Consider the following 23,562-nt stretch of genomic DNA (forward strand, 5'->3'; position numbering starts at 1 on the left):
CCATCTTTGAATGGAATGAAAAAAAAAGAAAAAAGCTACCTAAGTTTTGTGGGAAGGATTTAATGGACACAAATGTTTGCAATTAAAAAATTTAAAGAAAACACTTTGGTGTTTTTATGTAAACATTCCCCTGCTGCCTTGGAAATACTGACACAGCAACAGTGCACTAAGACATTGCAGAAAATAAAGTATTCCTTAAAGTCAAGAAAGAGCTACAACCACCAAAAAAGGTAAAAATACTTACTGAATTATTTCAAGTTTACAAATAGTAAGATATTGTAAACATGTTTCTGCTATTTAAATCTCTGCTGCTCTTTAGCTGATTGGCCAGTAAACTGCTAAACTACACCAATGTCAAGTGGTTTTGATAAGAATTCTCAGGTGAAGGAAAAAAAAATGCTGGACACAGATTTTATAAATCAAAATGTCCTTTATGTGTTGGGCTGAGGCATGCTAAACTTCATGATAGGGCAAAAATCAAACCTGTGTACCAAAACAAGAGGGGAAAATAAGATCTTTATAGTTTCTCCAGCTAAGTTTTCAGAGATGTAATCTCTCCATGGGAAGAGTTACCAAAACCACTCCCACAGACACTATCAATTGTTGCAGTCCCTATTAAGCCTATGACCTGAAAAGAAGTTTGGTAACTTCACTAGGCAACATTTCCACCACCACCAAGGCTGTTAGAACTGAGTCACATCACTTCCCTCAATGGTTACAACAGTCTCTGTGGCTTTTGGGTTTGATTTTACCAGAAAAAAATGCTGCCAATGTCACTGTCTTCTCAAAACCACACAAACCTTGCAGCTAGCGGAGGAGCCTCCTGTGTGTTTTCCACCCAGCCACACTTAGACACGCTCTGACTTCCTTCATGCATGTTTGCCCATGCAAATGGGCAAAAGGCTCCATACATACAGACTGGCTGATCAGACACTGCCCTCAGAACACGTCTGCTGTACTCACCAGATTTTTATAAAGAAGATAACCAAGTTGGTAAGATGATTCGAGACAGCAGAAGATGGGAAAGCAATGTTTGAGGCTTAAATTGGAAGTCACACTGAGTAACTGAGAAGATCTCATTAGAGACTGGAAGTAATTTTGCTCAACTGCAGATGCAACTGGCTACCTCATATGCAAAACATTCTGATCTTTAAAGACACATCCATGTACTAATAAGGCCAGAAGAATAGTAACAGCCTTGTCGTTTCAGATGCTTGGAATACCTCAAACTGAACTGCTGTACACAGGTGGAAGTTAGAAATCCCATTTATTTGACTACTTCTGCAACAGCTCAACTTTGAATGCCCCCAGCACATCAGCTTACTTACAGAATTACGTATTTTTATCTTAGTCTTATCCCTATGTTGCAGCTTGTTTTGTGCTGTCAGAATCACACTGCACTAGTTTTGATTTGTTCTTTGCAATAACAATGCATATCAATCCAGCACATGAAAAAGCATACCTGTGGGAGAAAAAAGCTATCCTGCTAGATATCCCCAAAAATAAACTTATTTGAAATTACTCCTCAAAAGTATTCTCCTTAATTCTACTTAACTGAGAGAAAACTGTTTTTACATAACTTGCCCATCCTCCCAAACAAATCAAGTCTCACACACTTGATAAATATTCCTAACTGGAAATTCCATCAGTCTTAGTGAAAAGCTCTGCCTTGTACCTTTGTACAAATGCCCAAAATCTTTTGAGCAAAGCATAAGAAAGTGCAACTACACCAAAAACATCCCCCCACACTATGAAATAGCACAGAGAAACAGTAGTTATAGAAAAATAACTTCTGTGTATTGCTGTTTTCCACTGCAGATCAGTTACCCCAAGAGTAACAGGATCATGGTTCAGCCCCAAGCCTCTCTCCAAGTGTGTGCTCCAATCTCACACAGCACGTAGCTATAGTTATCCCCAGTGTCAAGGACAGAGGCAAACCCATGCAGTAACTCAACTGCTGAAATTTGAAAAAACCCCTTGAAGTCCAACATTTTCATAAGAAACTAGTGTAGAAGGAAATTTCCTGCAGAATCTTACAGCACAGTGTGGTGGGTTTAGAGCACACAGCACTGAGAGGCAAAGCACACATGCAACAGTAAACCCTAAAGCAAAGATGCACAAGTACCACAGTGAAATTGCAGGGTGGCTCAAAGAGAGTGAGGAAGAAAAACAGCAAAGGGAGGAGGTCCCACATGTTTCCAAAACATTGCAGCCAATAAAATGAAACATAATTTCATTATGAAAGCAGGCAGCAACTTTAAAGCAGCCACTGACACTGGAGAGCAAGGTAGAGCTCTGGCAATTCTCTACAGCAGACATGGAAAACAGGGTGGTCTAACCCAGAAACAGTAGCAACCAAGAGACTAGGAGGTGACAGAGTGCCAGGAAGGGCACCAGACTGTATGAAAGCTGGAGAGAGTAACAAACAAACCCAAAACATTCTTGGCAGAAGGACCCAGCAAAGAACATTAGGAAGTGTTTTAGACTCCAGCTGGCCATGCTGCTCCCAAAGAGGATGCAAAAACCAAAACTGTTGCTGCTTTGCTGCTCTGAGTCTCTAGGTTAAGACTCAACAGTTGTACAATTTATCAGGGAAACAGATGAGACCAGTTTTTGCTCACCCTTCCTCACTCCACATCCACCTCTTCCCAGACCTCTCCCCAAATCCTGCCGCTATTACAGCACTTGCTCAGGCAGAGATGCCTGCAGTGATGCAGCAGCCATGTGGTTCATGTAGCAATGATGGTAACAAACACAGCACAGCCCAGTGAGTAACCAACTTCTGATTTCTTAAAACAGGAGGGCAAGAGAAAAATGGCATGAGTGATCTGATGATTGAGCTTAAGCCCCTTCTTGAAAACAATAAGTATTTTTGTAACACGCGTAAAAGTACTCTATATTCTACTGTACCAAGTGCAGGAATCGCAGCATTCACTAGATCAGTTTCAGTTTGGAGGCCATTAAGATATGGGTATTTTAGTACTGAAGCTATTTCATTTTCAGGGCCTGATTTGTTTTATCACTGTGTCAAAAACTGGCAGATGAATAAGCTACAACAATTACAGCTACATTATGAAGTCTTTATACAAAATATTGGAAGAAAATTCCAAAGGCTGATTTATTTTCACTTGTTAGTTAAAATTCAGTTGTAAATTGTGTAAAAAGTCAGATGATAGAAAAAAAGTAAATACAAAATAGAAGTAGCAATACAAGAACAAGGGAGGAAAAAACCCGATAAGATTAAGAATAGCATTTAAATATAAAAATTTATTTAGGTGAAGTCACAAACAGTTTGATATCAATTTACAAACACTTTATGTTATGCATATTATTGGAAATATTGAGAAAGGGAGAGGAGATAATGGCAGCTTTTTCCTGAAACAACTAAAGGCAAACCCTTACCATCATGCGCATTACTGGATCATATTATTACCTTGACCATACCCCTTAGTATGTGATGAAAAAGGAGAAGAAAACAAAATACTGAGATGCAGAATGAAAACCATGAATCAGTGAAAAAGATTTTCATGAACACCAGACGAGAAAGGTCTAGTCTGATGGTCAGGATTTTAAGTATTCTACCAGGATAAAAACAGAATTATAACTTAGGTAAATCATTATAACTGACGAAGAATTTTGTAATGCACTATTGGGCTATCCAGCAATGACAGCAATGGTTAATGCAGAACAATGGAGAGAGGACACTGAGCCTCACAGAATAATTCTGTTGACAACCTGAGTTATTATCCCGAGTGTATGATATACTTTTTTGAGTCAAATACACATTTATGTTGCAGATACTCCCAGTGAAATGGCAAAAGTAACAGCTGTAACAAGACAAATTATGATTTATTTTTTTTAAACAAATATAATACATAGGGTTTTGAAGTGTCCGGTTGTAATCTGCAAAGATCCAGGATTGCACACAAGTTTGGTCAAATGAGAAAGTTTAATCTGTGCATTAAATTGGCTTTTACTTTCAAAGTAGTATTTTAGGGCAGGATTCTCCTCCAGGAGAGTGTTCCTGACCTCATTCAACCAGTGTTCAATTTATTCACCTTCCTGAATCTTTGCCCTCTTTGGATAGTCTGTGACAAGTGCTGCGCTGCAGGAATTCCTGTTTTCCAGCAAACTGGCTTGCTCTGCAGGTTTGTAGTCCATTGTTACAATTGCTGATTGGGTAAAATGAATTTCCTACGTCTTCTCTAGCACAGCTTGCAACGCAACAGAAGCAGAGGTAAAAGAATGCACTAGAATACCAGAGCTCCACTTAAACACCAACGGAGTCAGGCTGTTGGCACCAATAAGAAATTCTGTATTTAACAAATCTGCAAATATTTAAGATCCAAAGTTATTCAGTTTTATAAATAAACTCACCCACTTAGTCTGACTTCCATCCCAACTGGTCCTCTGTTTTCATGGAGTCTGGGGAAAAAAAGAGAATTGTCTGAAGTTATACATAGAGACATAAATTTGCAGGAATCTCAGCTATTCTACACACGCGCCAATTATCATGCTCAAACTAAAACTATGGTTTCTCACTTTGTCTTTCCATGTAGAAAGTTAAAGCTCTTCACCACTGCCTTACAAAGGACAGCTATCTTCAGACACAACACTTTGTATACTTCATTTCTAATGTTTAACCATTTGTGGAAAAGCAGAATTACAGAAACTAATGATGGACTAAACTAAACGATGCTGAAATTCAAGGAGTCTTGGACTAAAAAGGGGAATGAAATCCACTCAGGCTGCCTAACTCTATCCCTCAAAACTACAGAAACAAAATCAGTCCAAACCAACAATCTGAGAAAAAAGATTTTTGTAAAACACCTTCTCTTCCTCTTGACAGCATGAATGTGGAAAAGCTTAGGTTCTGTCCAAAGTCTTAAGCCCATAAAAGGCTCTTCTCTCCCACTTTAATTCTCCATTTCTTTTGCCCATGTGTGACATTACATCTTATTTTGCTGCAGTAGTTTTACACAACATAAACAGAGCCTGCAAGGAGTTGGGGAGATATGGGGAAACACAAAGGTCACCTCCAAGAAAATATTTCCTTGCTGCAACCTTGGCAATGATAAACTCATGCTTTAGCCTAGGCCTGAGCTACATCTGACAGCTGGTCAAACCATCATTTCATTTAAAGACATGTATAAACAGCTATAAGAGACTATATGCTACCAATTAAAAACCGCTTAATAACAGAAAGGTGGCTGAAAACACAATTAATTGCTCAAGTTTTACTTTTTCATTATGCTCCTAAAGCACTACTCATTTCACAAACATTAAACTTTTGGTATTTTGTAACAGTTAAACATGTTTATTTTTTTCTTTATACACTTTCTGGGGAAAAAAAAATACAGCAAAGCCACTGATAAAAATCAACTAGGAAATTTCCATTAAATCAAAGGGGATCGAGTCCCCTGGTGCCTCAGCAGACAACCGAGCAAAGCTCAGCACTGACAGACCAGCTGCTGTGGGAGAAGTTACAAGAGTGGTTAACATGACAAGCTGAAGGTCCCCATCTCAGATGACATGAAAGCTATAAGCCATTGCCCATCTGGTACTCACATAAGATCAGCAGAAAAACAAGAACTAAGCCGTTTACCTTGAAAATGGAAAAATGTAAACAGACATATCAGAAAGAGTTGCAGAACACAGAGCATCAACCACAGAAGGTGCAAGGCCAACAGGCCCAGGTTTATCTCTCTTACTGTGTGGTGTTTGCTCCCTTTCTTTGTCACAGGTTGGCCTACAGAAGTTACTTTTGATAGGTACCAAAGGCAAGACCTGGTGTGACACACCAAGCACTTTCAGATGCCTTGAAAAGGGACCAGGCTAACATGAGCAAAAGAACTTAGCCCCTCTATGTGGGTAATCCCAGGGAAGCACAGCATCTGATAAATTGGGAATTCTTATGGAAGGTAAAGGTTCTTTCTATAGTTGTAAAAAAAAATAAAAATTGGTTAGAAACAAACAGCCAATATAACAAAATCTCATTCAGCTGGCATGAAATTCTGCATTCAGCATTTTCTGCGCTGAGGATTTGGCAGACTGCAGTCACCAGTGTAAGAGAAGCAGCACAACCCCTCATACAGACAGGCAAGCCCTTTGTAGCTGTGGAGCTGTGTCATGCCTCAGGCAGGAGAAAGGGAGGCCTGCTGCACCCACCACAGGCTGTACCAATTCCTATAGTGCTGCCTATACTGAAAGCAAAACAAGTTCACAAGATCCTCCCTACTTCTCCTAATCACACTCATGTTTTCCCACAAAACAGGCTTAACTTGTGAATTAAATCTAGTGAGCCCCAAAACAGGCTTAATCTTCAAATCACGGCGAATTTGCACACTGTGGCCATTCTCATTGAAGTTGATCTTTATTCGTATCAATTTTTTGCCATCCCACACTGCCTGCAACTGCCCATATGCTCCCATAGTAACAGGAGAGTCTGTACTCTTTGCCTTACATACAGGTAACTGTATTGCTGAGAAAGTTGATTTTTTTAAGACAACTCAGAGGAAAACAACAAAACCACACAACATCTTTCTTCTAAAGTCTTCAGGAAAATGCAAAACTATACCAGAAGAAGGAATTAGCGGGGTTCCTATTTTCTGGTGGCCGGAGCAATAAATGCTCAAACATTTGCTCAGAGCATCCATCCACGTGCACACCTCTCACGGTGGCCAGCTGGGCACCCATGACAGCATGTCCCTATGGTCAGCACGAGCAAAGGGTCAGTGCCACGAGAAGAGAGCTGCCGACCAAGACCAGGGCACCCCCTTTCTCCTCTTCCCGTCCGAGGAAGCACCATGCCCAGCCAGCGGAGCAGAGAAACACGCGGCCATCGGCCCATCACACCTGGCTTTTCTCCTCCTGCTTGGGGCTCTGGCCCGGCGGCGGCGGCTGGGCCGGCGAGGCCTGTGTGTCGCTCTCAGCACGCGGGCGCCTGGGGACAAGCGACTTGAGGGGCGCCATCCACTTCATCCACAGGTCCAAGTCGACGTCCCCCCAGGGCAGAGAAGGGTTCTTGGCCGCCCGCCGCCGAAAGTCCTCATCGTAGTTCATCCAGGACGTGCCCCCGTAGGTGGCGTGCAGCTTGCGGATGGTGTCCAGGTACTTGAACATGGCTCCGCAGCGCGCCGGGTGCTTCTCGCACAGCACGCTGGCGTACACCAGGAAGGCCGAGACCCACTGGTCCAGCGTGTCCCCCGGGCGCGGGCCGTGCTCGGGGGCCAGCTCTGTGTGGAGCAAGGAAAAGAGGTCAATGAACTCCCCCCGCCAGATCCGCTCCTTGGTGGCCTTGGCCAGCTTGTAGCCCAGCGGCCGCCGCAGCCCCACGTAAGGGGTAGCCGCCGCCTCGGCCTCGCCCTGCCCCGCCGCCGCCGCCGCCGGAGCCGGAGCCGGGGCCGGGGCCGGGGCCGGAGCCGGAGCCGGAGCCGGAGCCGGGGCCCCGGCCGCGCCGCTCGCCGCTGCCGCCTCGGCGCAGGGGCTGGCGGCCGCCGCCGCCGCCCCCAGCGCGGCCTGGCGCTCCAGCCAGCGCGGGTTCACGTAGACGGTCCGCAGGCGCGGCGCGGCCCCGGCCGCCGCCGCCCGCGCCGAGCCCTCGGCGCCGGGCTGAAGGCGCAGCACGGCCAGGGCGGCGGGCGCGCCGGCGGGCAGGTCGCTGCCGTCCCGCCGCGGGGCCGGCTGGGCCGCCGCCGGCACCTGCAGCAGCGAGGGCGCCGCCCAGGGCGGGGAGCCGCCTCTAGGCCCGGCCGCCGCCGCCAGCGCCTCTAGGCCCGGGAGGCCGAGCCGCGAGCCGGGCGCCACCGCGCCGAGCACCCATCGGGTCTCGGCGATTCCGGTGCGGTCCCGGGGGCTCCGCGACCTCCCCTCCTCGCGGCGACCGGCGAGCGCCGTCCCCAGCGTCAGCGGGGCCGCGACTCCGGCCCGGCGGCGGCGGCGGCTCCGCCGCCTCCCACGTGGCATCGGCACGGCGGCTGCGGGCGGCGCGCGCGGCGGGGGGCGGGGCCGCGCGGGGCGGGGCCAGAGCCCGGATCCCCGCCCCCGGAGCCGCCCCCGCCGCTCCGCGGTGCCCGGGACGTTCCATGGCTCTGTGCCGCTGGAACGCCCGGTGGGCATCCTAAATAGTCTCGCTCTCCCTCCCTCAAAAAGTAACCCCCGGTACCGGTGTGTATATATATGCGTGATCTCTCTTTATGTGTATATCTGGACGTACACATGTTTATACGTATGTACACACATATACAAATACGAACACCGTGTTTAGTTATATATACGATACAATGTGTTTCCACGCTGAATATATTACTTCTGTCAGGATATGTAGTAGGCACCGCGATGCCATTATTATTGCTTCACCACAGCAAACGTTTTGAGGAGTAATGGTATTACATCACTTCTCCCTTCTAGTATAAATAAGCTTCATTTTCTCTTTACAGATTTTTTTTTGTTGGTTTTTTTGTGGATTTTTTTGTTTCTTTGTGTTTTTTAAGTTTAATTTAATTGTTTTGTTTTGTTTTGTTTTGCATGCTGTCACACAGATTCAGCTTTCCTAGCTAAGCCCTGAGTAGGTCACCAGCTGGGTGATGGTTGAACCCCACTGGAGCCAAAGCTGGGTGCTGGCTCCTTGTGTGGACTCGTGCACCCCACTCCTCAGCAGCTACCACAAACACTTCTGTAGCCCTCTCTCTTCTGGAGAAGCAGCCTTGAGTGCTGTACTTAAATGTCTATAAATCAATTCCACTGCAATAAAGACAAAAGCTCTGTAAAAATAATAGCGGTTCTTTAATTTTCACAGAATGACTGGACGAGATGCATTTTAGATAAAAGTCTTTTTTGTCCAAAAAAATCATATCCCAGGAATGACAAAGTCAGGAAATCTTCTGTAAGAAGAAAGTAAGGTTAAAGAGTAGCTTTGTGGTTTTTTATTTTTTAATGCTTAATCAATTCTAAAGAAATAATTAGAGTAACAAAAAGTTACTATTTTCCAAAACATCCTTATTTTCAGAGATTTTTCAGAAGTCCTAACAAAATAGGCTTTATTTAATTTTTGAGATGAATACACCCTCATTTTGATAAAAAGTTATTGTTCTAAAATTCAACCAAAACAAGTGACAGGATCTTCTTAAACTGAAAATTTCAGTTTAATGGGGCATTAATAAAACCAGACATTATTAAAATAATAGAAAGATCATATTTTCTCTAAAACTTACCCATGTGACACACTTGTTATTAAGTCAGGTGATAGGCATTTACACAAAGTCTCTGAAAATTTTCTGAAGGTTAAGGTTTTCTTGACTTTGATTCAAAACTAGTTTTTGTTCAGAACCAGAAAGTGATTCAAGTTGGAGGGAACCTCGAGAGGTCTGAAGTCCAACCTTCTTGTCACAGAAGGGCAAAAACTAAACTAAGACAAGATTGTTTAGTTCTTTCTTCAGTTAGATCTTGAAAACCGTAAGTGATATAGATTTCACAACCTCTTCCAGTACTGATGTGTACCCTTGGTTAATCCAGTCACCTTTTTCTCCTCTATGTGCCCAGAAATGGCTTCCAAGAGAACTTGCTTTTGTGATTTTCCTGAAGTGAAGCGACCAGCCTGCAGCAGCCTTGGTAGTCCTTACTCTTTTTGAAGACAAGGCGCAAGTTTTAGCCTTTTCCAAGCCATTAGGTACTTCTCCAAATTTTGATGGCCTTTCAAACATAAAAAGTGGACTTTCAGTGACATCGTCCATCTCTTTGAGCACCCTGAGATTCATCCACGCTGGCTCCTGAGACTTGGATGGGCTATGACTCCTCAAGAAAAGATCCAGGACTTGGTCCTTTTCCCCTATTTACAGGTTTTCTCACCTTGAGGCATGAAGCCTGGGAGACTGTTAGCAAAGGTCAAGCCAATGAAGGCATAAGCAGAATAATGAAATCATGTTGTGCCACTTCTACAGATTTTTATATACCTCCAAGGACAGTGACTCCACCACTTCCTTGGGCAGCCTGTTCCAGTGTTTTGCCTCAGAAAAGAAGGGCTAGCAACATCAGATCAGCTAGTATTATCTCGCAGATATGACTGCCCAACCAGTATCTGGTGGCTGTAAGTTATCCTTAAAATTTGGGAATTAGGACTGTGTTTTTGTCCTGTGCTTGTACCATGCCCACTAGAGCCCAAGCCTATTTCAGGGTGGTGCTGCCAGGTCTCACAATAATGCAGTTCATAGTAATAAAGGATAGAAACTTCAAAGATAATCAATATGTGCTTTTATTTCTGTTTCCCCTGAAAGATGCAGACAGAAACTAAGACCAGTAGTGAAGTTGTCTAAATGAAACATCTCTATACATATGCTGCATTTGCTCTTTGAATTCCAGCTCTCATCCTCCAGGTCTCTGTCCCATAAAAAGTATGATTTTTCATGAGGACTTTCATGAAGAAAACCAGCTGGGCAGTAAGTAATACCTGGGCTGAGGCAGGTGGAAATAAGAATGCTTTGCCTCCATTTAGTGTTGCTATTCATAAGCTGACGTATGCTCCTAACTATGCACTTATCTGACTGTTTCAGTCTCCTTTCACAGGCTGTGTGTGCAGTGTGTAAGGATCTGAATTGTAAACTTGGAGGTTTGCCTGCTGGCAATCAGCTGTGCCCAAGAGTATCAGCCCTTCAAAGTGGGCAGTGCACCTCAGAGTGGTGGGAACTGTTTCTGGTGAATTTTGGAGGCAAATGTGACTGTCCTCTTGCCTCCTCATGTGATGAGTTCCTTACAGCTCTGAATTCCCCTCTCTGCTTTTTCCTCATGTCTTCCTGTCCCTTTATGTTCCCATGATATGTTTGTAGAGGACAAAAAAAGCAAATACTTGGAGCCACATGTATGTATAGTTGTATTGCAGATGTGTCTCTCAACCAAATTGCTAGAATGGGCATAGAATTGCAGAAACAAATGCAGATTTTATTTTATGCTTCAGACCTTCTTTTTAGTCTCAAGCATGAGACCTTATTGAAGGCATTAATGAGGAGGAAAAATGAAATGAAGCTTTAAACAGAAACAGCTGCAACCTTAGCTGTGGAGGAACATGGAATTAGGCAATAGGACAGTTTATTAAAATAAGAGGAGAAAGCTACTTTGCAGACAAAAGAAAAAAAAATCCCGTTTGCAAACATTACCTAAAACCAAGAACACTTCCCTTTGAAAGTGGGTGTACTTGTGTACTGTTGATCTTTATGAACCTTAAACAAAGCCACAGAAGAGAGAACTGTCTACTGTACTGATGAAACCAGAAAGTGCTGCTGTGGAGCATTTACCTGCATTGTCTCCAGGACCCCAGAGAGAACAACACAACCCTGCACTAGGGTTTGAGGAGAAAATGCAGCATGAGGAGAAAATAACCCTTGTGTCATGCTGAAGCACTTTTTTTTTTTAATTTTCTTTCCCCCTCCCTCCCCAAAAAACCCAGTCTTTTTCTAGAGAAATTTTCTAAGAGCTGCCTGCAATGGTTTTGGGGAGACTGGAAGGTTTGTGGAGCTGGTGGGTTTCCAAGTCAAAAGAAGAGTGCTTAGGCCCCATGGAATCAGCAGTCTAACTGTGAGTTCATCTGAGACTGGAGAGGTTTGCCACTTGCACAGGAGTTGTCCTTGGGCATCTTCCACTTACTGCCACAAATTAGAGTAGGTCAGGAAGAAAAACAGGATTTGGTATTGAGTGTTTTGCTTTCCAACTCAAAAAATGTAGTGTTCATTGACACAATAGCAACAAACCCAAACCCACCCATGAAGATAAAGGTTACTTAATAAACACCAAGAAAAAGATGGTGTTGGGGATCCAGAAAGAACCTGACAAGCATCGCTGCTGAACTACCCCAGTGAGGGGAGAAGGACTCAATATTCCCCGCTGGGAGAAGAGGCAGAAGTCAGATTCTGCAGCTGAGGGGCTGCTTCTTTCACTCCAGGTGAGGAAAGAGCTGGTTGCCTTCATGGGGCTGCATGGTATTGTCCCTCTCTGTGTATTCTTTACAATTTTGTTTTTCTCAAGTTTCTTCTGTCCCTCTGCTAAATGTTTCCTCACCTATGCTTGGAGTGGGAACAGAGAAAGTCTCAACGGAAGATAAATATGTTCAGTTACTTGTCCTGAGGAGGCTTAGCTCCACTGGTCCCACTCCCTTCTCTTGCTGTGGCCGTGAAGTACTCGGCAGAAGAGTTACAGTCTCGGTCACCCACGCTGCCCGTGGGGCTCACGTCCATGTGCCCTCGAAGTATGTTTCAGAGGATGTGTAAGAGACGTGGGCCAGAATACAGCTGCAAGTCGAGCTCCGTTGAAGACTCTATCCCGTGTGCTGTATCTTGTTTATTGCTGTGAGTTTTTCCTGGAGACATCATCTCTGTCCGACACAGCCGGGGCGAACAAGCAGCAGCCGGGGCCGGAGTGGGACGCGGCGCGGGGCTCAGAAGGGTCAGACCGAGGCATTGCCGCACCTCGGGAACGATCTTCCCGGAAAACAGCTGCTCGATCCCTCCGCGAAACGCAGCTGCACCGTCCCAGCCCGGCGGGGCTGCCTCCCCCGCGCCCCGACGTGGGCGTCCCGCGGCCGCAGCGAGGTGCAGCCACAGCGGGCGCGGCTCTTCCCGCCCCGTGCGGGAGGCAGGGAGGCAGGCGGGCCCGCCACCGCGGGACCCGACGGGCGGTGTGCGTGTGGGGCGGTGTGCGTGTGGGGCGGTGTGCGTGTGGGGCGGTGTGCGTGTGGGGCGCTGTGCGTGTGGGGCGGTGTGCGTGTGGGGCGGTGTGCGTGTGGGGCGGCCCGCGTGTGGGGCGCTGTGCGTGTGGGGCGCTGTGCGTGTGGGGCGGTGTGCGTGTGGGGCGGCCCGCGTGTGGGGCGGCCCGCGACTCCCCCGCGCATCGCGGCCGAGGGGGGAGTGACTCTGGCAGCCTGCGGCGAGCCCAGATAAAAGCTCCGCTGCTGCCGTTTTCCCTCCCCTTTTCTCTCGTAACTTCTTTTTTTTTTTTCTCCCTCCCTCTCCCTCCCAGCAAAGTGACCGCGCCGGCGGCAGCCCCGGAGCAGCCCCAGCGCCGGACGCCGCCATGAGCCCCGCGGTGCCGCCGTCGGGCCGCGCTGCCGGGGGCTGAGCCCGGCCGCGGGAGACGCCCCGAGAGCCGCTCCGCGCCTCTGGAGGCAGAGGCAGCGAGAGCCCAGGCGGGACCCCCGGCCGCCCCGCCGTGCCCGGGGCAGCGCCCGCCGCGATGTCGGCGCAGAGCCTGCTGAGCAGCGTCTTCTCCTGCTCCTCCCCGGCCGCCGCCGCCGCTCCTCCCGCCAAGAGCCTCTCCAAGCGGAGGCTCCGCCAGACGCGCAGCCTCGACCCCGCCATCATCGGCGGCGGCCGGGAGGACGGCGAGGGCGCGGGGCGGGCGCCGCGGGCGCGGGCCGCCGGCAGCCCCCCGGGGGAGCGCCGCGGCCCTCGGGGCGCCCCGCAGCCCCACGGCGCCTCCTTCTCCACCCCCAGCACCCCGCTGGAGCGGTCGCCGCCGGGCAGCGCTCTCTTCGACGAGGAGAGCCTCCGCGGGAAGCGGAGCCCCGGCTGCGAGCTGCCCTTCCTGGCGCGCACCCCCTCGGCCCTGGCGCTGAGCGGCACCGCCAGCCCCGCCAACAGCATCTTCTCCTCGCCCCGCCGCTGGCTGCAGCAGAGGAAGGGACAGCCCTCGTCGCCCGAGCCTCGCCCCGCCGCCTACGTCGTGTGGAAATCCGAGGTAGGCACGCCCGCCCCCGGGGGACGGGCACCCGCTGCGCCGCCCTCGCCTTCGCCCCCGTCCCTGTCCCCGTCCCCGTCCCCGTCCCCGTCCCCGTCCCCGTCCCCGTCCCTGTCCCTGTCCCTGTCCCTGTCCCTGTCCCTGTCCCTGTCCCTGTCCCCGTCGTTCGCCACCGCCCGCCCGGTGGTGGCTGCGCGGCTCGGCGAGACCCCGCGTGTCCGCCCCGTGCGGCGGGGCCGTCGAAGCCCTGGTGCCGGGAGCTGGCATCCGCGGCGCTGGAGGGTCGGATATTTGAGGTTCCCTCGGCTGTACCATGTGTAGTTGTTCCAGGCCTGTAAAACCTTCCCCTCCCAGTTTCACACGTTTTAAAGTGAAGTATGTGATGGCTTCTAATAAAATAGACAAATTATTTTTAATGTGCACACCCAGTGAACTGTGATTTATTTGACAATGCATATGTGTCGGAGCCACATGAGGAGCAATTGTATTCTAAGACAAATCCAACTTCGCAATGCAAATATTTATTAATTTAACTTGGATATCGTCGATGATACCATACCGTGTGGATGAATGTTCTCAAGAAATGTGGCATTGTTTCCTGGTAGCAATTGCTCTTTGAGCCGGTTATGCTGAGCCCTTTGTAGCAGAAGAAAAATAAACTTTTGTGTTTTAAGAAATTCTCCATCCTGTTCATGGTGATGGGGTTTCCCACTTAATGTTTAGTAGTGCCTTCTGGAGAACTGGGATCAGAAAGCAGCATTTTCATTTCCATTGCAGGTGAACTTACCATAATTAGTAATAATTAGATGCATCAATAAAATGTTCCCATTGTTGCAGTGGGAAGTCCTTGTAAAATGGTTGTAAAATGATTACCTTACACAGGTCAAATATCAGATGCAAAGCCAAACTACGCACCATGATAGCACAAGATTACCAAATGCACATTTCATGGGCAAAGGCTGCATCTTACCCTGAGCTCCCATATCTCCCTGTTTGCTTTGAGTATAAAAGTTGTTAACGCCTACCAATTGTGATGGAGTGTCAACATGTGGGTCCAACTTTGGGCATGATGCTGGCTAATGTTGAAAGAGGTAGTGAAGAATTTTAGCAGCTTAAAAAAATGGATTATTATGAAATCTTGAAATCAGGAGTTACTCTTAGCAATATTTCATCTTGATGCTTGAATTTTAAGCTAGTAAAAAAATCATGACATCAAAGTGAGATAATATGTGATCACACTAATTAAGGATAAATTTGCTGCTTATCCCTTTTATACGTCCTATCCAGATTTTATAAGGTCTCTCAGGAAGTATAAAAACCATAAGGTTTTCTGTGCAGAGTTTCCTGACTGAGTCCAAGCCTCACACCATGATTTCTGACATGTAAAACTAAGCAGGTTCTCCTTTTTTTCACTGAATCTATGCAAAGGTGGTGGACATTTGGGGCATTTTTTTTCAGATCTATGTGTCGTCAAAACACACAGCACAGTGCATCTTCAGACTGCATATTGCAGATTACTGGGTTCTTTCTTAATTTGGTGTGAGTCTAGCATTTTTAAATAGTCAACCCTTTTTTTTGGCAGGGATGTCATGGTGGTGAGGCGGTGAAGCCAGTAGCAGGGTCCTGTGATCCTGTAGTGGGTCAGTGGGTCAGTGCTATCATTGTGAATTGGTAGTATTTTATGTCAGTCGTCATTTAACCTGATACTCCCTAGTTTCAGAGTTTCTATTTTCAAGACATTATATAAATATGAACTTAGAAGTTCAGCAAAGATACGTACAAATTACATTAATCTATATTTTAAAGGAAACGGCACATATTTTGCAGTTGTGCAATTGTGATCTTATTCCTCCTCTTATTTTAGGGATGCATCCTAATGGTCATTCAGTCTGGTCTCATTATAAAATAGCATTATTAGTAAAAGATTTAGTTGTTTGCTTCCTATTTAGTGTTTATTTGAAAAGGTTAATTTTTTTGGAAGCAAAGTATTTTCTTTTGTGTCTGCAGCCTCATCGTGGCTGCAGCAATGCAAGTGTGCTTGAGGAGGTGAAAAAACCCACATTTTATTGGGTGAAAAGGAAGTAACTGTTTATAATATTATAACTTTAAAAGGTCCCATTATTCAAATTATTGTATTCTCAATAGCAAATCTGTAGTTCCATTTCTATTCAACTAGGGAAATAAAATACATCACAATAATGATTTTACTCAGCTATAAAAGACAACCGAACAGAGGACTGCCTAATGAAAATGAACATTGAAAGTTTTGGTTGTCGTACTTAAAAATTCCCATCCTCTTAGTTGGGAATCAAATAAATGTTCATTGCAAAATCAGTTTTCTTTACCTTTATTCCAACACCTTCAGTATAATTGCCCTTTTTAGGAAATACTGCTCTAGAGCCACTGTGGAAGCAACAGGATTATGCACTAGGAGGTGTATGTGGGAACTATTTTCACCCCTGCTACCTTAATCTTTAAAGGAGCAAAGAGAAGTAAAAATGCCATGGAAGTTTCCTCTTAAGGACCCCTTCAAAATTATAACTTCTGGGCAGCACCTCCTGCACCTGTCCCAAGCTGGGTTGGTGTGGTGGCATCCCCAGGGACATGTTGAAGGTGGGGTTTGCAGCTTTATTGATATGTTGTTTTCTTCACAAGAACATTTTTACAACTACTAAGATTATCTTAGGCAGAACTTTACTTCTCTGAAAAGCATTCTTTCACCTTTCTATTTTCTGCTTATGCATATAAACTGCTTAAATAAAAAAAACTCTTCCTGTGTCTGTGGAAATCAGCAACAACATATCTAGTGGTTTCAGCAGGACAAAGCCAAAGGGGATTTTAAATAAGGGATAAAAAACATTCATCCTCAGTTCCCATCTGATCTCAGCTGTCATTTTATGACATTTTTCTTAAATAAAATTCACTTTCACTTGCAAAATTAAGCCTATTATGTTTTCATGAAGTGTTTCATATGCTCAAGTGAGTTTCTAAGTAAGCTAAATATCATGGAAAAGATGGTAGAAATATCTAGAAATACCTTAATGCCTTGATTCTGCCAAAATTTGTCATACATTTATGCTAACATACATGAGTAAACTTGTACAAGTTAAGGATGCCAGGATTTACACTGACTGACTGACTGAAATACATTTGATGCATCCAGAATAGCTCAAGATTAATAGATATGTGTGAAGTCTCCAGTTGTGTTAGTTCTTCCGCTTATTTTTCTGTCTTAAAGATGGTAATGGAAAGCCACAGCAAGTGGGTAAAAAACATGGCAAATCATGGGAATGTATCCAAATAATCTATTTGTTATGAGAAACCAAATCTACACACTCAAACTTAAATGGCCTGATTATTTTGCTGTCATAGTCTGTGTGTTGCTAACTAATGAAACATTACCATCTCCAACTAATATGCTTTTTTTGGGGGAGCGTTGATTTTAAAGTAATGGTACCATAACATCCACAGCCTTCCCACCTGCATACCTGGCCCCTGGGAGGCAGGGAGCAGCATCTTTAATTTGCAGTTTGCTTCTCAATGAAATTGGGCTGCTGTGGGTGGATAACTCAGCCCTTCTTCATCTCCTCATCCTCCTCCTCCTGACTTACACTGCAATCCATTTGCTTGCCCAGCTTTTTGTTGAGCACTACAGGAGGAGTTTTCCATGTCATGGAAGGGAAGCTTGCCCTGGTTCCTCATCAGGTTTTGGGGGAAGAAACCAGGAGCTGTCCAGGTGTCTCCTGTGCTGCTGGCTGGCCAAGTTGTGATGAGCTGCAAGGACGTTGGAGAAGCTAATCTGCACTACCAGAACAACATTAGTTTAACTGAATTATTTTATAGCATGACCATGAGAAGCAGTGAATGTTCACAGCACAGGTCTCAGCTGACAGGTGTCTTGGGAGGTCAGCTTTGGTAAATTCGCTGGCTTCATACCTTAAGAGTTTAAATTCATTGGGAAGGCAGTGTAGATTCTCTCTTTCCTTGTAGCAAGTGGGGGTTCTCTCAGGCAGCCAGTAACAGGACAAGAGAAACTGCCTCAAGCTGTGTCAGTGGAGGTTCAGGTGGACATCAACTGTGAGCACAGTGTCTGTTACCCTTAAGCACCTTGATACCTAACCCAGAGATTTTGCTGTATGGATAGAAGACATGTTGGAGCATATTCCCTTGCAGAGCTCTGATAACTATCCTGGAAGAAAAATGGGGGTCTAGCATGTTTAAATGGATAACTTGCATTTTTTCTGTTGTGTGGGCTCTTTAATCATATGTGTGAGAACTGTACTTTGGAAGATTTTTTATTTTTTTTAAAGTAAAATCTGCATGTGCTGGTATTTACCAGTGAGCTGTTCTGCTTTACTTTCTTTCCTATGACATTCCAAACCACTGGACACACAGATTAGTCTCAGCCTGAGTCCGTTCCATTCAATGCTGTAAGAGTTCTATAATTACAAAATCTGGTGGGCAGGAATGTTGTGGGTCTCTCATGACAGGAATGCAATTGAAAGAAACTAAATATATTCAGTATTTCCGATTTTGGCAAATGGACTCTTCCTATTCTCAGCTAAATTACGTCTGAAGACACTGGATGAAAATATGGGGGTTGATGGCTAGGACAGACAGAATTTTTCAAGTGTGCGTTGTTTAAGTAATGGGAAAAAAAACTTGTGAAAAATAATAGAAATGAGACTGAAAATTAATTTTGAGTAACCTCTAAAATATTAACAACCCAGACAACTGTCTTGACTTCATGGTGGAGTTGAAGCACATTTAATTGTGCAGACTCTATTGGGTGACAAGAACTGCAGCTGTGACAGATTGCAGGTGAAGAACATTTCAGAAGTCTCTTTTGCAGTGTTCTAGCTGTATAAGTATTAAGGGTGTACAGGTATTAAAGATGTTTGGGCATTTATTTTTTTTTCCTTCCAGATGTAAATATCATAATTGAAACCAGCAGGGAGTTCTGAGCAAGTAGGGCTGAACAGTCATGATGGCAGAGTAGTAACTTCAGCGTATCAGTGTTAGAGTTGTAGAGTTGAAATCTTAATGTATAAAAGGTACTAAAAATCAAAACTATAATGGCAATCCTGTCTTAGTCTCCTTAAACATGATATAACACTGCTCATATTTGATTCTCTGGCTATATGGCACAGTATTTGAGAGCATAAGCATCACTGGAATTAAGTTAAGATTTTAAAACGTAACTTTGGTACAACCTGGGTTCCACTGGTTGCTAACTGAACCAGGTGTCTGAATCGTAGGAGAAGAGGCCAAATATTCCATTCAATGTGTGGAAACTGGAAGGGAAGCAATAAGGAGGTTCAGGGCAAGGTTCAGACTTCATCTGACATTGCAACTCTTTGGACAATTTTGGAAGGTAATGAGCTTTCAGACTTCAACAGAGTACTCAAATGTGTGCCTTCCTTTTGGCTGGTGGCTACTAATCAAACCAGAGTATCAGGAAGGAAGCAAAGCCTTTAGTTACCATTCAGTCCTAGGAATTTACTTTCATCACCACACTTTAAAACTTTTGTGTCATTTATTGTGTACAATTTTTTAAGCTGTGCTTGTTCAAAATAATTTCTCTTATTTTTTATCTATTCTTATTCTGTAACAATAATACATGTCAATGGAAATGTATGTGGAGGTTTTCTGGTTGAATTTCAGTTTTCCCTAGTTGTGGACAGACTGGCTATTTCAAGTTACATGTTTTTTCCACTCCAGTTGTCAGCTAAGAATTATTAAATCCCTGGGAGAGTTGAGAGTGTTTTTGAAGGATTTGATGAGCTTCCAGTGCCTGATGCTCGCCACATTGTTGTACTGGAACCAGATGTTGGGTACCACATGTTTGTGTTTTCGGACCTAAGTAGGTTAGGTAGTGTGTCTCTGGCTCATAAAACCAAGCATCAGTTTCACACCCTAAAGCTGTCATCCCTGGGTCATCATGCTCACAGTCCTGGCTATGGGAACAGCTTGCATCAGCATCCCCAGTTATGAAACCAGAACTGTCATTTCTGGATCTTCCCACTTCATCTCTTCTGTAGCCTCTCAAAGAAAAGACCTTCTGACTTACAGTATTTACTAGTGAGGACTCTGTGTGTGTAAGGTCAGAAAGAGATTTTTGAGCACTGCACTTAGTGAAGATGCACATGAGCAGTCAGTCCAATGCAGAAACTCTCCTCTTGGCTGCTGGGAACTCACTTTTCTCTTTCTCGCTTGTTAAGTTCTGAGTTCCTGTTCCGTGCACTTGGACATTTTTAAGTTGGGCTTGTCTTTTTTCCATTTCTAATACACCTTGTTAAGTGTATCTTCCTTTATCCTGTCTGCCAAACATTAAAAAGGAAGATACTGTGTCTTGCTGCTTTCATCACCTGATATTCATACTGAAAAAACCTGCTGCTTTCCTGCAGCTATTGCCTACTATTTGGATTGGCCAAGTCACTGGTTTTCAGCAAAGTACAAAGTATGTTGCAGACCTTGCTAACAAAGGAAAGATTCAGTTTTAGGTTTTTTAGTGCAATTAAGATTACTTTTGCATTGCCTTGGAGTTAGCCTGGTCTTGATTTTCAGTGATGGAGCTGTACCTCCACTGAGCATCTATAACTGATTTTGCAAGAGGAAGACTAATACAAATTTTCCATTTCTATTTTCAGGTTTTATTTACTTTATCCTTTTGTTTTCTGCCACTGTTGTAATATGGCAGGATGGTTTCTGAGCACTAACTTTTTTGTTTTTTCTCCAAAGGGTAATTTCAGTTGAGTAGCACCCTACTGAGACTAATGTGGTGAGAAACCAGTTGGCTGTTCTCTGTTCAGTGTTCATATGCCTCTCTCTGTAAAAATTTAAAAATACTCCTCCTACAGGAAATGTTTTCAGTTCTGCTATGTCTTTTGTTTCCCATAGGATGTATTCCTTTTAATTTATTGAATAAACCCATATAAATTTTGGCACAATACGGTCTTTGGGCAAGCTGTTCAAGAGATCTCACCATCTTCTGTTTTTAGAAGATGTGCAATTGTTTCTTTATACAGTGCTGTGAGGCTCTGGGGCCAGCTAACAATCATGTGGAATGGGAGAATATGAAGCTAAAGAATGTGGATTGACACATCTGCTATCACTTCTCAAATATTGTTATTTTGATTGTTCTTACCTCATTTTTATCCTTAAATAATAATCAATCCCTTTTCTCTTTCTCCTGTCTTCAATCTTAAAAGGATTCTGGGTAATATTATTCTCTCGATCTCATCAACACAATTCCTTTTGTAAGTGTGTGTGTATATAGAAAGGTTAAATCCTTGTAACATCCTGGTTGGAAATCAGCTCTATTTAACTGTTAATTTAATTTGATGACAGTGCAGACTACTATTTGAAAGGGGTGGTGGGGAAAGAGAGACTGGGATAGATTACATTTTCATGCTCCAAAATAAGACCCTGTCTACTCTATCATAAATTAGAAAAATATGGTTGAGTTTTCTTGTGGCTGTTTCATGACATTCCTACTGACAAAATATGGCGTGCCTCTTGCTCATTGCTTCACTACTGTTTCTCAAGCATGTGTTTGTGTCTGCATCCAGTGACAGCTCTTGTTCCAGCACACCACAGGGACACATCATGTATGTCTTTACAAGTGGGCAGCACACTCAGAACTGCTACACAGAGTGGGCTCTGCCAGGGAGTGGGTATGAAACCATAGCAAGCCTGGAGAATGAGGCAGCCAAATTTCTTAAATAGACACAATTAGAAGTTTAGTGGTTTAGTTGTTTAAGAGATAAAGTGCCTTAATTCTGTATTCACTGAAGTAATGCAATGTAATTGACAGGCAACATGTATGGAGGGTTTTAAAGCAAATTTTTAGCAGAATAGTTAGTGAGATTTACATTAGCAAATTTGCTTATTTTAAGTCTCTGGCACATTGTACAGAATGCTTCTCAGTGCTTTTCTCTTCTTGAGGTATGAGCACATATGATTTCCTTGCCCTGCCAAGGCTCAAAGGGAACCTTTCTGTTTCATAAACCTCTCCTGAACAGAATGAATGTAAGAGATAAACATAATTTTCTTTCTTGAAGCAAATTGTGTTACAGAGCCTCCCACCTGCTTTTTAGCCCAAATGCAGGTAAATTATTCCACCTCTTGTGGACCAGAAGAAAACAAGTTAATCTAACTGACTTAGTGAGCTGTGGAAGCTGTGTAATGTGGAGACCAGGATACCTGAAAACTGGCCTGTGTGAGCAGGAAGGTAACAGGCAGGTCAAGGGAAGTGACTTCACCCTTGTGAGGTCCCATCTGGACTCCTTTGTACAAGGGAGATGTTGGCAAACTGGAGCAAATGGAGTAGAGGGTCATCAGGACAGTTAACAGATGAGAGTGCTTAATGAACGAAAAAAGGCTGAGATTTGTTTCAGCCTGGAGAACAGTCAAGGGGGAATGAAAATCCACTCCTACTACCTGCACGGGGACTAAGGAGCAGATGCAGCTGGGTATTGTCAGAGTTGCACAATGACAGCCACAAGTTGCAGCAAGAGGAATTTTGAGTAGATTTAAGTAAAAAAGTACTCACAGCAGGAGTGGTTAACTATTGAAATGGGTTCCCCAGAGAGGCTGTGGAATCTCTGTTCTTGGAAATTTTCAGCCCTTGACAGGTCAAGGCCCAAAAGATTCAATCAAATGTCGAAGATGAGACCCAGCTTTGAGTAGAAGATTGGACTGGATGACCTGCAGAAGTCCCTTCTGACCTAGTGTTTTCTGCGATTCTGTGACTCAGAGCATCATTTCTTTCCACAGTGGAATGAAAAGTGCTGCTCTCCCTTGTGCTACAACATACCTTTGATGGGACAAAAGTTGCTGAGCTGCAGAAATTATGATGTTCTCCAGTGCCAACATTTGAAGCAGGCTTGTCAGAAGAGTAATTTCTTTCATTCAATCATTCTCCAAAGTTGTTGGTGTGTTTCTACTCTGTGAGCCATATGCTACTCTTACTTTTCTCCTGGTGTCTCACAAATGCAAAAGGTAGCTCTTTAAAGATGTCAATAAAATTCGAATAAAACCCCAGCCAAACCCTTTTGAAATTCGTGTTTTGCAGAAGCAGCTTGACAGCGCCCTAGCAGAACTTCAGCAGGGAACTTTCAGTAGCTACTTGCCAGGTTGGTTTTCTGTCACCTCATTTAACGAAGCCATCCTGCTTCTTCTAGCACCAGGGAGCCCAGAGCTAAGAAAGGCTTACACTTTTAGGACAGTGGGATGCTAGAGTTGTTCTGACATTGAGTTTTGTCTGGTTATGTGGGTTGTTTACATTTAAAAATATTGAACATTTGGCAAAACTCAGCTAACTTTTCCTACCATTTCATGTTAGTTCAGTGTCCTTGTGACAGGCCATATGATGTGCTGCCTAAAACACTTCAGTTCAATGCCTGTAATAAAATGATGGTATAGAAGCATTGCAGTCAGTTTAGCTTTTCTAACTTTGACTTTTGTCATCTTGCATTATAAAAGTAAAACTAATCTGTGAGAGAAATGGAACAAGGAAAGAAATTGAAAAGGTATGCAAGAAGGAAAGGAAATCTCCTGCTGAGCTTTGAGCTGGGAATTGCATCACATACATAGAAAAATAGGTGAGGTATTAGGACTGTTTGGGATTTGTCTATATTGTCTTACACAGCAGGAGTTTAACCTTATACTGACCTTACGATTTATGAGCTTAAGTGCAGTTATGTAACTGGGGTCAGTCAAAGCTAAACTAAACTGGAATAGGCAGATGGGGCCACACAGCCTGGGAAAAGCTGGTACCAAATTGGCTTGCTGAAATAAGTGCTTCCATTCTGCTATTTAAAAGGCACACAAGTCATAATT

General features: G+C 44.5%; 2 protein-coding genes across 2 annotated transcripts in view; one reads left to right on the plus strand and one right to left on the minus strand.

The window, feature by feature from the left end:
- Nucleotides 1–3,247: 3,247 nt before the first annotated feature.
- On the minus strand, nucleotides 3,248–7,977 carry LOC111922776 (uncharacterized). The gene is made up of 3 exons (XM_023918319.2): nucleotides 6,856–7,977; nucleotides 4,378–4,425; nucleotides 3,248–4,291 (listed from the first exon to the last, which is right to left on the minus strand). The coding sequence occupies exons 1-2, from the start codon at nucleotides 7,963–7,965 to the stop codon at nucleotides 4,417–4,419; spliced, it is 1,119 nt and encodes a 372-aa protein (XP_023774087.2). The 5' UTR covers nucleotides 7,966–7,977; the 3' UTR covers nucleotides 3,248–4,291; nucleotides 4,378–4,416.
- Nucleotides 7,978–13,145: 5,168 nt separating this feature from the next.
- ARHGAP6 (Rho GTPase activating protein 6) overlaps nucleotides 13,146–23,562 on the plus strand; it is a 318,428-nt gene continuing 308,011 nt past the window's right edge. The window contains exon 1 of the mRNA XM_086880096.1: nucleotides 13,146–13,719. Coding sequence (XP_086736222.1) covers nucleotides 13,216–13,719 — 504 coding nt within the window. The 5' untranslated portion in view covers nucleotides 13,146–13,215. The remainder of the gene's footprint in view (nucleotides 13,720–23,562) is intronic.

This window comes from Cyanistes caeruleus, chromosome 3 (genome assembly GCF_971803275.1).
Source record: "Cyanistes caeruleus chromosome 3, bCyaCae1.hap1.1, whole genome shotgun sequence".
In the NCBI taxonomy this organism is placed as follows: domain Eukaryota; kingdom Metazoa; phylum Chordata; class Aves; order Passeriformes; family Paridae; genus Cyanistes; species Cyanistes caeruleus.

Coding starts and splice junctions, on each gene's coding strand:
- LOC111922776 (XM_023918319.2), bottom strand. CDS start 7,965: ATGCCACGTGGGAGGCGGCGGAGCCGCCGCCGCCGCCGGGCCGGAGTC.